Here is a 15,122-nt window from a genome sequence, read left to right on the forward strand (position 1 = left end):
ATTAAGACGGCCCTGCTCTGCTCATCACACCAAAAGAGGAAAACAAAGACACACACCATTTTAAAATAAACTTTAACTGAATAGAAAACTCCCTCAACCCCTCGTCCCCTGCTTCACTACATAAAAGTACAGTACAATATATATATTATTTATTATCTTGATAAGTTGTATCCCAGGGGTGGGAAAGTTCCAAATACAGTAAACAAACAGCCCGCCCACATATGACAGGCAGCCAACGCAAACTGGTTACAGCTGGGAGTCCCCGACACAATCACAATCAGCCAGTGTGAGAGCACACGTGTCATTGGCTGCAGTGGAGGGGAACCCTGCACACTCCCGGCTGTAATCATTTTTGGCCGCAGGGCGCGTGCCGGCCTTTGTCCCAGCCTTGGAAATGATCCTGGCTTTTACAAGCCAGTGGGCACGTGTGTGTGTGTGTGTGTGTGTGTGAAGTGTAATGCGTTGTGTGTGAAGTGTAATACGTTACTTAGAGGACAGCTGCACACGTGCTTCTCTGCTGAGCAGGTCCCAGTAAATGTACAGGGCTGAGACCCTGGGGCAGATGTATTAAGCCTGGAGAAAGGATAAAGCAGTGACAAGCGCAAGGTGATAACGCACCACGGTTTTGAAAAATGACAGGAGCTGATTGGCTGGTGCGTTATCACCTTCCACTTATCACTGCTTTATCACTTCTTCATCCATTCTCAAGGCTTAATACATCCCCCCGTCTCATGCAGTGAGGCAAAAAAGTATTTGGACAGCCACCAATTGTGCGAGTTGACCCACTTAAAAAGATGAGAGAGGTCTGTGATTTCCATCATAGGTACACTTCAACTGTGAGAGACAGAATCTGAAAGAAAGAAAAAACCAGGAAATCGCATTGTATGATTTTTTAAATAATTTACTTGTATATTCTTGTGGAAAATAAATATTTGGACACCTACCAAGCAGCAAGATTTCTGGCTCTCACAGACCTGTTACTTCTTCTTTAAGAAGCTCTTCTATCCCCCACTTGTTACCTGTATTAATGGCACCTGTTTGAACTGGTTATCTGTATAAAAGACACCTGTCCACACCCTCAAACTGTCAGACTGCTACCTCTCCACCATGGCCAAGACCAGAGAGCTGTCTAAGGACACCAGGGACAAAATTGTAGAGCTGCACAAGGCTGGGATGAGCTACTCGACAATAGGCAAGCAGCTTGGTGAGAAGAGATCAACTGTTGGCGCAATTATAAAAAATTGGAATAAATACAAGATCACTGACAATCTCCCTTGACCTAGGGCTCCATGCAAGATCTCACCTCGTGGGGTATCAATGATCTTGAGAATGGTGAGGAATCGGCCCAGAACTACACGGGGGGGACCTGGTCAATGACCTCAAGAGAGCTGGGACCACAGTCACAAAGGTTACCATTAGAAACGCACTACGCCGTCATGGATTGGAATCCTGCAGCGCCCGAAAGGTCACCCTGCTTAAGCCAGCACATGTCCAGGCCCACCAGTGAGCATCTGGATGATCCAGAGGAGGATTGGGAGAATGTAATGTGGTCAGATGAGAGCAAAATCGAACTTTTTGGTATAAACTCCACTCGCCGTGTTTGGAGGGAGAAGAATGATAAATGGCATCCCAAGAACACCATACCCACTGTGAAGCATGGGGGTGGAAACCTCTTGCTTTGGGGCTGCTTTTCTGCAAAGGGGACAGGATGACTGATCCGTATTAAAGAGAGGATGAATGGGGCCATGTATCGTGAGATTTTGGGCAAAAACCTCCTTCCCTCAGTAAGAGCATTGAAGATGGAATGTGGCTGGGTCTTCCAGCATGACAATGACCTCAAACACACCGCCCGGGCAACTTAGGAGTGGCTCTGTAAGAAGCATTTCAAGGTCCTGGAGTGGCCTAGTCAGTCTTCAGACCTCAACCCAATAGAAAATCTGTGGAGGGAGTTGAAAGTCCATGTTGCCCGGCGACAGCCCCAAAACATGACAGATCTAGAGAAGATCTGCATGGAAGAGTGGGCCAAAATACCTGCTACAGTGTGTGCAAACCTGGTCAAGAACTACAGGAAACATTTGACCTCTGTAATTGCCAACCGAGGTTATATTACAAAGTATCAAGTTAAACTTTTTGATTGTCCAAATATTTTATTTTCTGCAAGAATATACAAATAAATTGTTTAAAAATCATACAATGTGATTTTCAGGTTTTTTTTTTCAGATTCTGTCTCTCACAATTGAAGTGTACCTATGATGGTAATTACAGACCTCTCTCATCTTTTTAAGTGGGTCAACTTGCACAATCGGTGGCTGTCCAAATACTTTTTTTGCCCCACTGTATGTAGGCTCACTCTCAGCAGTGTAATGAAACCATTGGTTCCAAAACTTTCTTGAATCACAACGCCCTAAATTATCAGTATTTTTGTTCATGTTACCCCTAGGCCAAAAGCTTCTTACTGAGAAATTCCGAAAAAATATTAAATGAAGTATATTGTGTTTCCTAACTTCTGTCTATTCTTCTGTCTATACACAGGCCAGAGCGGTTTGGGCAAGTCCACCCTTGTGAACACTCTGTTCAAGTCAAAGGTGATTCGCAAATCTCCTGATGCCGGGATCCCCAAAACATTGGAACTGAAAGCTGTCAGCCAGGGTGAGAGTTCCGCTGTATCCATTAACAGCCCCCATCTAGGTGGAGTAACTTTGGTGTCTATACATGCTGACAATTGCGTTGTTTCAGACCTATTTGGCCACAAATCACAGGCCATATGTGCCCAAATAGATTGCCTATCCCAATCAGCGTCCGTTCAGGGCCGTACAGATGTTGACTGGGACAGCTGGTAAATCTGCTCGGATGATAACCATAGTACAGGACAAATGTTGACCATGCATATGTACAGTCGTGGTCCAATCTGATTTGTCCTGGTCACATCTGTTCCGTCTGGACCTCACAATGCATGGACATCTTAGGTCGAGACCACATAGGATACTTACCGCCCTTACTATCTCCTCCTGCAGTGGTCGAGGAGAAGGGAATGGAGATGAGGCTCACTGTCATCGACACACCGGGATTCGGAGACCAGATCAATAATCAAAACTGGTAAAAAAAACAAAACTGTTGTTACCCTGAATTTTATAGTAATGTATTTTTATGTCCTTATGGGTCCTACTGTGGGAGGGATAATAATGTGTTGCCCGATCCAGAGAAAAATAGAATATCCAAGTTCTAGATGCAACAGCAGAAAACAGACATTGATTTCAAAGTGACCAGCCCTAGATAGATGGAAGATAAAATGTATCCAGGGTTCTAGAGCTAGCAAGAGAGATGTCACTGCAGCCTGTTCCGCAGCCACCAGGAGAATCCCTGATAGATCTGGATTCTAGGTGATGCAAGAGAGCAGTGCATAGTGACGTCATTGTAACCCGGGTTCTAGATCAGCCTAAGAGATTATAAAGCGAAGTTAAGGTAACGAACCCCCTTCTGTATTCTGCTTCATTCTGTTTCTGCAGCTGGGAACCAATCATCAAGTACATTCATGAGCAATACGAGAAGTACCTGAGAGAGGAGATTCTCGTCAATCGGAAGCGTAGGATCCCAGACTCGCGCATACACAGCTGCATCTACTTCATCCCACCTACTGGTCACTGGTGAGTATATTATAGACATGCCACCTACTATCTACTGGTAAGCACATTATAGGTGCACCACCTACTGGCCACTGGTGAGTACATTATAGGTGCACCACCTACTGGCCACTGGTGAGTACATTATAGGTGCACCACCTACTGGCCACTGGTGAGTTATAAGTGCACCACCTATTGGCCAACTGTGAGCACTTTAGCGGGGCACCACCTTCTGACCACTAGTGAGTACATTATAGGTGCACCACCTACTGGCCACTGGTGAGTACATTATAATTGTGTGCCACCTAATGGCCACTGGTGAGTACTTTATATGAGCATGACTTATTGGCCACTGGTGAGTACATTATAGGTGCACCACCTACTGGCCACTGGTGAGTACATTATAGGTGCACCACCTACTGGCCACTGGTGAGCACATTATAGGTGCACCACCTACTGCCCACTGGTGAGTACATTATAGGTGCACAGAGAGGGGCTACTTATTCCTACTTGAGCATGTGTGTATGAGGACACAACTGTACTGACAGTTTGAGCCTCAGCAAGAAAGGGGTGAGCATTTATTCAGTATATATACAACTTAAAAACAATAAATAGTCTATCATAGAGGTTCCCAAACTCAGTCCACAAGGCACCCTTACAGTCCAGGTTTTAAGGATATCCATGGCTGAGCACAGATGATTAAATCAAATCAATTAAGATACTAATTAAGTCACCTGCGCTCAAATTTGATTATCCTTAAAACCTGGACCGTTAGGATGCCCTGAGGGCCAAGTTTGGGAATCTCTGGTCTATCAGACACCACAATTACTAGTGACGACAGCAGTGTGATAAAGTCTACACCAGTGTTTCCCAAACTTGCAGTCCAGGCATCAGGGATAGCCCTACTTCAGCACAGGTGGATAAATCAAACTGACTGAGGTATTAATTAAGCCACCTGTGCTCATACATGGATATCCCTAGTATCTGAAGTGGGAGCGGGCCACGAGGACCGGGTTTGCGAAACACTGGCCTATATTTATAATGACAACACGTAGTGATATCCCCCTAGTGGACACTCTCCATTATGACAGCCCCTGCAACTACTAATCCCAGCTAATACCAGGCTGTCCTCTGTACTCTGTCACATAGAGGTGATTACAGGCTCAGCCAGACCCTCCCCACTGTATCTGTATCAGTAGCTCTCAGACAACAGTTGTCAGTGACCTCTCTTGCTCCTATTTATCATCTGCACTCTCAGGCTGAGACCGCTGGACCTGGAGTTCATGAAACGCCTAGGCCGCATCGTCAATGTGGTGCCCGTCATCGCAAAAGCCGACACGCTCACATTGGAAGAGAGAGAAGAGTTCAAAAAGAGGGTAAGTGGAGCGCTCCGGCTGTGATAAAGAGGATGTGCCGTTGTCATATCACTGTTTTTTAATAAGTTCCAATGTTTCCTGACAAGTACTCTTACAGGAGTAGCTGTTATCAGGGAAATAGTGGGCTTTCAGCTATCTATACACCGATGGTTGCTTAATGCAAAACATTGGTCTCCCCTGTCTGTTTACCTAGGAAAGTTTCTGGCAACCAGCGCGCCCCACATGCTGGTGCATACCTCCCAACATGACCCTCTCCAGGAGGGACACAATGCTTTGCTTCTGGACTTTTCTCTTAATTTATGATTGCCGGTACCTGTTTTGAACCGGTTCATGGATAAGAAAAGTGTTTCAGCACAGGTGCAAGCAATCATACAGTAAGAGGAAAGTCCAGGAGTAGAGCATTGTGTCCCTCCTGGAGAGGGTCATGTTGGGAGGTATGCAGTGGGAAGACAGAGTTCTGCCCAGAAGTCAATTAGCATATAATGCAATCTCATTAGCATATTAGTCCCCTGCTGAGAGAAGAGATGGAAATGTTTCTGGTGCAATAAGTTTCCATCAATGTCTATATATTTAAGCCCTAAGTCTTTCTGGTGTCAAGTCCTACTAAGAAATACTGTATATTTACTCATCTAACGTCCTTCTAAGGTCAAGTGTGATCAAGTGTTAGGTCCATGCAATCAGGGGAAACTCTCTAGTGAGCTGCACTCCATCCATTCAAACAGTCTAGGCCTAGTGGAACTCGGATCTTAGTAGTCTCCAGCTAGGGACCTATGGATATATAGATACTGTAGATCTCATTGGAGTGATTCCATGGGGTAAATTTACTAAGGTGGGAGATTTTTAGAACTGGTGATGTTGCCCATGGCAACCAATCAGATTCTACTTAACATTTAATTAGCTGCTTCTAGCAGATAATAGATATAATCTGATTGGTTGCTATGGGCAACATCACCAGTTCTAAAAATCTCCCACCTTAGTAAATTTTCCCCCATATCGTCAAACTAGAAAGATTTTTTCTCAACATGTTTTTACCTGTCACCTACTCATCCGCCTCGCCTGAAAACCAACTATGAAGTGAAAGTTGCCACATAAACCATGATGCTTTCTCCTGTCTTCTGTAGATAAGGAAGGACCTGCAGACCCACGGAATCAGCGTGTACCCTCAGCCGGAGCTGGATGAAGACCCCACAGAGGCATTACTCAACGACAAAATACGGGTAAGCAGCTGTCAATCATTAGCTGCTATTGTGCACAGCTGGAGGCAGACATTTATGGGGATCGCCCATATTCAGTTCGCTAGGACATTGCTACAGTACATCACCCAGCATGAGGCACAATATGGCGGCCTCCACTATGTGCCTGCAACAGCTACACTATAAACACTGTCTAGCAGGAGAAAAGAACCCAGAGGTCAGTCACTGAGCCGATGATCAGCTCATCAGTTCACACAGAACGTTGTGCCTCGTGCCTCAGTAATGTCCGTAGTGAATTGTTTGACTGCATTTTCAGCCTCTTGGGGGGGGTTTCTCAGTCCACAAAATGTCTGCCTCTGCTGTGTGTGGGTTATGGGTGGACTTTACTTTGTTAATCTGCATCCCTTGTACTTCAGTACAAACAAAGGTGTGCACAAAATCAGTGTGTCATACCACCAAGGGGTATGGGTCGTTGGATAGACACAATTTAGGTCGAAAGTCATTAGGTCAACAATGGAAGGTCGACAGGGACAATAGGTCGACATGTACTAGGTCGACAGGTCAAAAGGTCAACATGAGGTTTTTGACTGTTTTTGATGTTGTTTTCTCCGTTAAGTGACGGGGAACCCCAATTAGTGCTCGCCATACTTCGGGCAAGGTGCCTTGCTCCGCTACCGCTTCGCTCAGCACAGATTACCATTTCAGTCATAGTCCACGTGGATCGTTAAGTATGAAATAATCAAAAAAATGAAAAAAAATGTGAAAAACTCATGTCGCCCTACGGCCATGTCGGCCTAATGCATGTCGACCTAATGGCATTGTCGACCTTCAGTGGTCGACCTAATGAGTGTCGACCTAAGTTGTGTCGACCTAACGACCGTAACCCCCACCAGGGAAATTTGCACACCATACCTTAATAGTTTTGTGTGTCATAAAAAGCCTCCATTGCATCTATCTGGCATTTCAGCTGGGTAACTTATTTAGACAACATAAAGGATCCTAAAGCAAAAGAAATCATTGCAAACAAGTTTAGGAATTGAACATTTCACAGCAGGTCTGGATTACAGTTTGTGGGGGCCCCAGGGCAACTAGCAAAATGGTGGTAGGCCACTACCAAAATAATATACATCCAGCACCACAAATATGTTGAACACTCTGCAGTGCCCCCAGTTCACATTATGCCACCAGGTACCCCCAGTTCACATTATACCACACGGTGCCCCAGTTCACATAATGCCATATAGTACCGCCAATTCAAATGATACAATACAGAGCATCACATTATGCTACATGGTACCCCCAGTTCACATTATGCCACACTGTGCCTCCAGTTCACATTATACCACATGGTGCCTCCAGTTCACATTATACCACACGGTGCCCCCAGTTCACATTATACCACACCGTGCCCCCAGTTCATATACCACACAGTTCCCCCAGTTCACATTATGCCACACAGTGCCTCCAGTTCACCTTATACCACACAGTTACCCCAGTTCACATTATGCCACACAGTGACTCCAGTTCACCTTATACAACACAGTGCCTCCAGTTCACATTATGCCACAAAGTGCATCCAGTTCAAATTATACCACACGGTGCCTCCAGTTCACATTATGCTACACACAGCCCCAGTTCATATTATGGAAAATTACTTCTTACAGGACACAAGGTGCCCCCAGTTCACATGATAACACAAGGTGCCCCCAGTTCATATTATGCCACACAGTTCCCCCAGTTCACATTATACCACACAGTGCCCCCAGTTCACATGATAACACAAGGTGCCCCCAGTTCACATGATAACACAAGGTGCCCCCAGTTCATATTATGCCACACAGTTCCCCCAGTTCACATTATACCACACGGTGCCTCCAGTTCACATGATAACACACGTTGCTTCCAGTTCACATTATGGCACAAGGTGCCCCCAGTTCATATTAAGCAACAAGGCCCCACCAGTTCACATTATGCCACACACAGCCCCAGTTCATATTATGGAAAATGACTTCTTACAGGACACATACTTGTATTTAATGTGTGTTTTTGTTTTGTTTTTATATTTTTTTGGTTATGCTCATATCCCTGGTATAAGGGGGTCTACTCGGGCCCGAACGTAGCCTGCATTCAGGTGGTCTGCGCATGTGCACCAGCCGCAGTGCGCGTGTGTGACCCTTCTCCTTGCAGCCACATGATTGACAGCATTGTGGGTAAAACGGGGGTCGCATCGGGAGCATTTTTCAGGTAGACCTAAAATCTATGCGTCTGCAATTAAACTGCTGACACATCGTAGGGTGATGCCACACACATTCTGGGTGGTCTTGCCCTATGAGTAGATGGGCGTAGATCTTGTTGCGGGAAGCAAGATCTGCGTCCATCTATGAATAACCCCCAAGGAGCAACCAGTCCTTGGTTACCAAATCACCGCACTTCCATTCATGCACTCACAAGTCACATGTTCTTATTTTCTGAAGAGCGGCATATGGATGCCATGTGATCGATGTTTCAAAATGGCTAGAAGTTCATGGGAGAAACGTGAGGCGGTATATAATATACATAGGCCGCGTCATTAGCCTGAGAGGCACAGCCCAATATGTAGACTTAATAGAACAACCTTTGCCCTTGTTACAGTCTGTGTTCCACTCTTGCAGGAGAAGATTCCCTTTGCCGTGGTTGGGACTGACGAAGAGCATCATGTCAACGGCAGGAGGATTCTGGGCCGGAAAACCAAGTGGGGGATCATTGAAGGTGAGACGTTTCCCCTTCGCATGCATCTAAGTGTTCTGTAGTGTTTACAGCTCCCCAGCAATTCCACAGTTAATCCATCCATTAAATGATATCTGCAGGATTTGGAAGTCCGCTTTATCCTGGAATTCAGGCTTAGGCCGCTAGTATAACAGAACCCCTGTAGACACATGCATTCAGTATGGAAGCTGCTTTTTCTCCTAACACCTGTGGATTAATGGTTGAGGATACCACATGTCTCCTCGTATAGGCCATCCATTAGCTGGATCCCAGTCTCCAGCCCTGGTTCCTGCTTACACTGAGGTAGGGAGGAGCCTGTCATCTGTTCTCCATCACTGAGAGATCCCTGTATGCAGATCTCAGGGAGAGCGGGTGATGACAGAGGCCTTCCAGCTGCTTCCTGACAGGATCGTACTGTGCTGGAGAGAGATGTCTCCTGCTCTGCAATGTGCCAGCAGGACAACAGCCGCTTACAGCACAGGCTGGAGCATTCTGGGTCACAGCTTTCTAGGGGGAAGACACAACTTTGCCTGACACTAAGGGGTACATGTGCTAAGCAGTGATAAAAGTGGAGAAGTGAGCCAGTGGAGAAGTTGCCCAAGGCAACCAATCAGCATTGATGTAACATTTCTAATTTGCATACTTTAAAAGTATACAGAGCAGCTGATTGGTTGCCATGGGCAACTTCTCCACTGGCTCACTTCTCCACTTTTATCACTGGTTAGTACATGTCCCCCTAAAACTCTTATGCAATGGAAACTTTATATTGACTTCAGTGGAAGCCGCTCTTGACACACCTAGGGTCAGATGTACTTAGCCTTGGAGAGTGATAAAGTGGAGGAAGATAAAGTACCAGCCAACCAGCTCCTACCATGTTACAGACTGTGGGGGTAATTCAGACTGGATCGGTGCAGCGGCAGCGATCGCAGTCTGAATTCCTTTGTGAAGTGCGCTCGCGCACCCCGGGAGGCCCAGTGAGATGCTAAAAGCATCTCTGGGCAGCGATCGCCTCTGCCTGATTGACAGCCAGAGGCAGTCGCCGGGCGGGAGGGGGCGTGCCAACGGCGTTAGAACACCGTTGGCGGGGCGTGGTCCGGACAACGCAGACGTGTCCGGACCGTTGCATGGGTGGGACGCGGCGGCTTTGTGATGTCACACGCTGCCGCTGTGCCCCGGGACACGGTGGTTAGCCTCCTACCAGCGTGCAGGAGCTGCGCTGGCAGGGCGCTACTCAGCGGGTGCAAAAGCATTGCGGCTGTGCGATGCTTTTGCACCCGTGCGGGGAAGTAGGGCCTGACATGTGAGGCGGACTAGCCCTGTGCTGCGCGTCCCCCCACTTGTCAGAGTAAATGAACATAGATGTGCTAAATTTACAATCAGATCTGAATTAGGCCCTGTGTTTGAAAAATGAGTTAGGAACTGATTGTCCAAGGCTTAGTACATCTGCCCCAGAGTCACTGATTCACCCTGTGACATCAAGCTCATGTCACATAGCATCACTCCTTTATCCTGTGACATCACACTCATGCCACATGACATCACTGCTTTACCCTGTGACATCATACTCATGTCCTATAACATCACTGCTTTACCCTGCGACATCATACTCATGTCATATAACGTCACTGCTTTACCCTGCGACATCATACTCATGTAATATAACGTCACTGCTTTACCCTGTGACATCACACTCATGTCATGTAACGTCACTGCTTTACCCTGTGACATCACACTCATGTCATATAACATCACTGCTTTACCCTGTTACATCATACTCATGTCATATAACATCACTGCTTTACCCTGCGACATCATATTCATGTCATATAACATCACTCCTTCACCCTGTGACATCATACTCATGTCATATAACGTCACTGCTTTACCCTGTGACATCATACTCATGTCATATAACATCACTGCTTTACCCTGTGACATCATACTCATGTCATATAACATCACTACTTTACCCTGTGACATCATACTCATGTCATATAACATCACTGCTTTACCCTGCGACATCATACTTATGTCATATAACATCACTTGTTTACCCTGTGACATCATACTTATGTCATATACTGTAATATCACTGCTTTACCCTGTGACATCATACTCATGCCACATAACATCACTGCTTTATCATATGACATCACGCTCATGTCACATAACATCACTGCTTCACCCTGTGACATCACGCTCATGTCATATAGCATCACTGATTCACCCTGTGACATCACACTCATGTCATATAACATCACTCCTTTATCCTGTGACATCACACTCATGCCATATAACATCACTGCTTTACCCTGTGACATCACGATCATGTCACATAACATCACTGTTTCACCCTGTGACATTATACTCATGTTATATAACATCACTGCTTCACCCTGTGACATCACACTCATGTCATATAACATCACTGCTTTATCCTGTGACATCATACTCATGTCATATATAATCACTGCTTCACCCTGTGACATCACACTCATGTCATATAACATCACTGCTTCACACTGTGACATCATGGTCATGTCAGATATCATCACTGCCTTGCATGGTGACATCTTGCTTGTGTCATATTACAAATCTGCATCGCACTGTGACATCATGCTCATGTGATATATCATCACTGCTTTACCCTGTGACATAATGCTCATATCATATAACATCACTTCCTTACATTGTGACATCACTATCTTGCACTGGGACATCACGTACTGTTGTACCATATGGTTATGTCCCTGATTCCATCTGTACTTGGCTTCCGAGAAAACATTGCTGTTGTACAGTATGACAGTCACACGTTACTGCTGTCTGAGATTGCTGTAGTTCAAAGTCACGTCAGTCTTTAGTACAAGCAAAACAATATTTTATTTCTCTGACGTCCTAGTGGATGCTGGGGACTCCGTAAGGACCATGGGGAATAGACGGCTCCGCAGGAGACTGGGCACATCTAAGAAAGATTTAGGACTATCTGGTGTGCACTGGCTCCTCCCCCTATGACCCTCCTCCAAGCCTCAGTTAGATTTCTGTGCCCGGCTGAGCTGGATGCACACTAGGGGCTCTCCTGAGCTCCTAGAAGAAAGTATAGTTTAGGTTTTTTATTTTCAGTGAGACCTGCTGGCAACAGGCTCACTGCAGCGAGGGACTAAGGGGAGAAGAAGCGAACCTACCTAAGTGGTGGTAGCTTGGGCTTCTTAGGCTACTGGACACCATTAGCTCCAGAGGGATCGCACACAGGACCCGACCTCGTCGTCCGTTCCCGGAGCCGCGCCGCCGTCCCCCTTACAGAGCCAGAAACAAGAAGGTGGTCCGGAAAATCGGTGGCTGAAGACTTCTGTCTTCTCCAAGGTAGCGCACAGCACTGCAGCTGTGCGCCATTGCTCCTCATGCACACCACACACTGCGGTCACTGATGGGTGCAGGGCGCTGGGGGGGGGGCGCCCTGAGCAGCAATAATAACACCTTGGCTGGCAAAACTAACACCATATATAGCCCCAGAGGCTATATAGGTGTATATTAACCCCTGCCAGAAACGATAAAATAGCGGGAGAAAGCCCGCCGAAAAAGGGGCGGAGCCAACTCCCTCAGCACACTGGCGCCATTATTCCCTCACAGCTTCGCTGGAAGGAAGCTCCCTGGCTCTCCCCTGCAGTCCTGCACTACAGAAAGGGTAAAAAAGAGAGGGGGGGCACAATTTAGGCGCAGTATATATATATATATATATATTATAGGCAGCTATAGGGGAAAACACTCTGTGTTATATCTGTATCCCTGTGTTATATAGCGCCCTGGTGTGTGCTGGCATACTCTCCCTCTGTCTCCCCAAAGGGCTTTGTGGGGTCCTGTCTTCTGTAAGAGCATTCCCTGTGTGTCTGCTGTGTGTCGGTACTGCTGTGTCGACATGTATGATGAGGATAATGATGTGGAGGCGGAGCAAATGCCTGTGAATGTGATGTCACCCCCTGCGGGGTCGACACCAGTGTGGATGGACTTATGGAAGGAATTACGTGACAGTGTCAGCTCCTTACATAAAAGGTTTGACGACATAGGACAGCCGGCTACTCAGCTTGTGCCTGTCCAAGCGTCTCAAATGTCATCAGGGGCTATAAAACGCCCGCTACCTCAGATGACAGATACAGATGTCGACACGGATACCGACTCCAGTGTCGACGATGATGAGACGAGTGTACCCTCCAATAGATCCACCCGTTATATGATTGAGGCTATGAAAAATGTTTTACACATTTCTGATGATACCCCAGGTACCACAAAAAAGGGTATTATGTTTGGTGAGAAAAAACTACCAGTAGTTTTTCCTGCATCTGACGAATTAAATGAGGTGTGTGAGGAAGCGTGGACTTCCCCAGATAAGAAATTGATCATTTCTAAACGGTTAATGGCTGCATACCCTTTCCCGCCAGAGGATAGGTCATGCTGGGAAACACCCCCTAGGGTAGATAAAGCATTGACAGGCTTATCAAAGAAGGTGGCACTACCGTCTCCGGATACGGCCGCCCTAAAAGAACCTGCTGATAGAAAGCTGGAAAGTACCCTAAAAGCTATATACACACACACTGGCATTATATTGAGACCCGCTATTGCATCAGCTTGGATGTGCAGTGCTGCTGCTGCGTGGTCAGACTCCCTGTCGGAAAACATTGATACCATGGATAGGGACAATATTTTGCTTACGATTGACCATATAAAAGACGCGGTCTTATACATGCGTGATGCACAGAGGGATATTTGCCGGCTGGCATCAAAAATAAGCGCTATGTCCATTGCCGCCAGACGGGGGTTATGGACTAGGCAATGATCAGGTGATGCCGACTCCAAGCGGCACATGGAAGTTTTACCCTATAAAGGGGTGGAACTTTTTGGGGAAGGTCTTTCAGACCTCGTTTCCACAGCTACTGCTGGGAAATCGACTTTTTTGCCACAGGCTACCCCACAGCAAAAGAAAGCACCGTATTATCAGGTACAGTCCTTTCGGCCCCAGAAAAATAAGCGGGCTAGAGGCTCATCCTTTCTGCCGAGGGACAGAGGAAGGGGGAAAAAGCTGCAGCACACAGCTAGTTCCCAGGAGCAGAAGTCCTCCCCTGCGTCCGGTAAGTCCACAGCATGACGCTGGGGCTGTTCAGGCGGAATCGGGAACGGTGGGGGCACGTCTCAGGTTTTTCAGCGCACAGTGGGCTCTCTCACAAGTGGATCCCTGGGTCCTTCAAGTAGTATCTCAGGGGTACAGGCTGGAATTCGAGACGTCTCCCCCCCGCCGTTTCCTAAAATCTGCCTTGCCGGCAACTCCCTCTGCCAGGGAGGCAGTGTTGGTGGCTATTCAAAAACTGTATTCACAGAAAGTGATCGTCAAAGTACCCCTCCTTCAGCAAGGAAAGGGTTACTACTCCACAATGTTTGTGGTACCGAAACCGGACGGTTCGGTGAGACCCATCTTAAATTTAAAAACCTTGAACACTTATATCAAAAGGTTCAAGTTCAAGATGGAATCGCTCAGGGCGGTTATTGCGAGCCTGGAGGAGGGGGATTACATGGTATCCCTGGACATCAAGGATGCGTACCTGCATGTCCCCATTTACCCTCCGCACCAGGAGTACCTCAGATTTGTGGTACAGGACTGTCACTATCAGTTCCAGACGCTGCCGTTCGGGTTATCCACGGCACCGAGGGTCTTTACCAAGCTAATGGCCGAAATGATGATACTCCTTCGCAAGAAGGGAGTTTTGATTATCCCGTACTTGGACGATCTCCTGATAAAGGCGAGGTCCAAAGAACAGTTGATAGTGGGGGTGGCACTTTCTCAGGAAGTGCTACAACAGCACGGCTGGATTCTAAACATTCCAAAGTCACAGCTGGTCCCGACGACACGTCTTCTGTTCCTGGGAATGATTCTGGACACAGACCAGAAAAGAGTGTTTCTTCCACTGGAAAAAGCCGAGGAATTGTCATCTCTGGTCAGAGACATCCTAAAACCAGGAAAAGTGTCGGTACATCAATGCACACGAGTCCTGGGAAAAATGGTAGCTTCGTACGAAGCAATTCCATTCGGAAGGTTCCACGCAAGGACGTTCCAGTGGGACCTGTTGGACAAATGGTCCGGGTCCCATCTCCAGATGCAACAGCGGATAACCCTATCGGCCAGAACCAGGGTGTCGCTGCTG

General features: G+C 46.9%; 1 protein-coding gene across 5 annotated transcripts in view; it reads left to right on the top strand.

Annotated features, from left to right (window-relative positions):
* The window catches only part of SEPTIN12 (septin 12), a 331,103-nt gene that overhangs the window by 285,642 nt on the left and 30,339 nt on the right, over nt 1–15,122 (top strand). For all 5 annotated transcript variants that reach the window (XR_010182135.1, XM_063935047.1, XM_063935046.1 and 2 more), the window contains 6 exons: nt 2,533–2,649; nt 3,015–3,096; nt 3,507–3,644; nt 4,879–4,996; nt 6,118–6,213; nt 8,841–8,937. Coding sequence is in view for 4 of the 5 variants with exons in the window: in XM_063935047.1 (XP_063791117.1) it covers nt 2,533–2,649; nt 3,015–3,096; nt 3,507–3,644; nt 4,879–4,996; nt 6,118–6,213; nt 8,841–8,937 (648 nt within the window). In the remaining variant the exon portion in view is untranslated. The remainder of the gene's footprint in view (nt 1–2,532; nt 2,650–3,014; nt 3,097–3,506; nt 3,645–4,878; nt 4,997–6,117; nt 6,214–8,840; nt 8,938–15,122) is intronic.

This window comes from Pseudophryne corroboree, chromosome 7 (genome assembly GCF_028390025.1).
Source record: "Pseudophryne corroboree isolate aPseCor3 chromosome 7, aPseCor3.hap2, whole genome shotgun sequence".
Taxonomy (NCBI): domain Eukaryota; kingdom Metazoa; phylum Chordata; class Amphibia; order Anura; family Myobatrachidae; genus Pseudophryne; species Pseudophryne corroboree.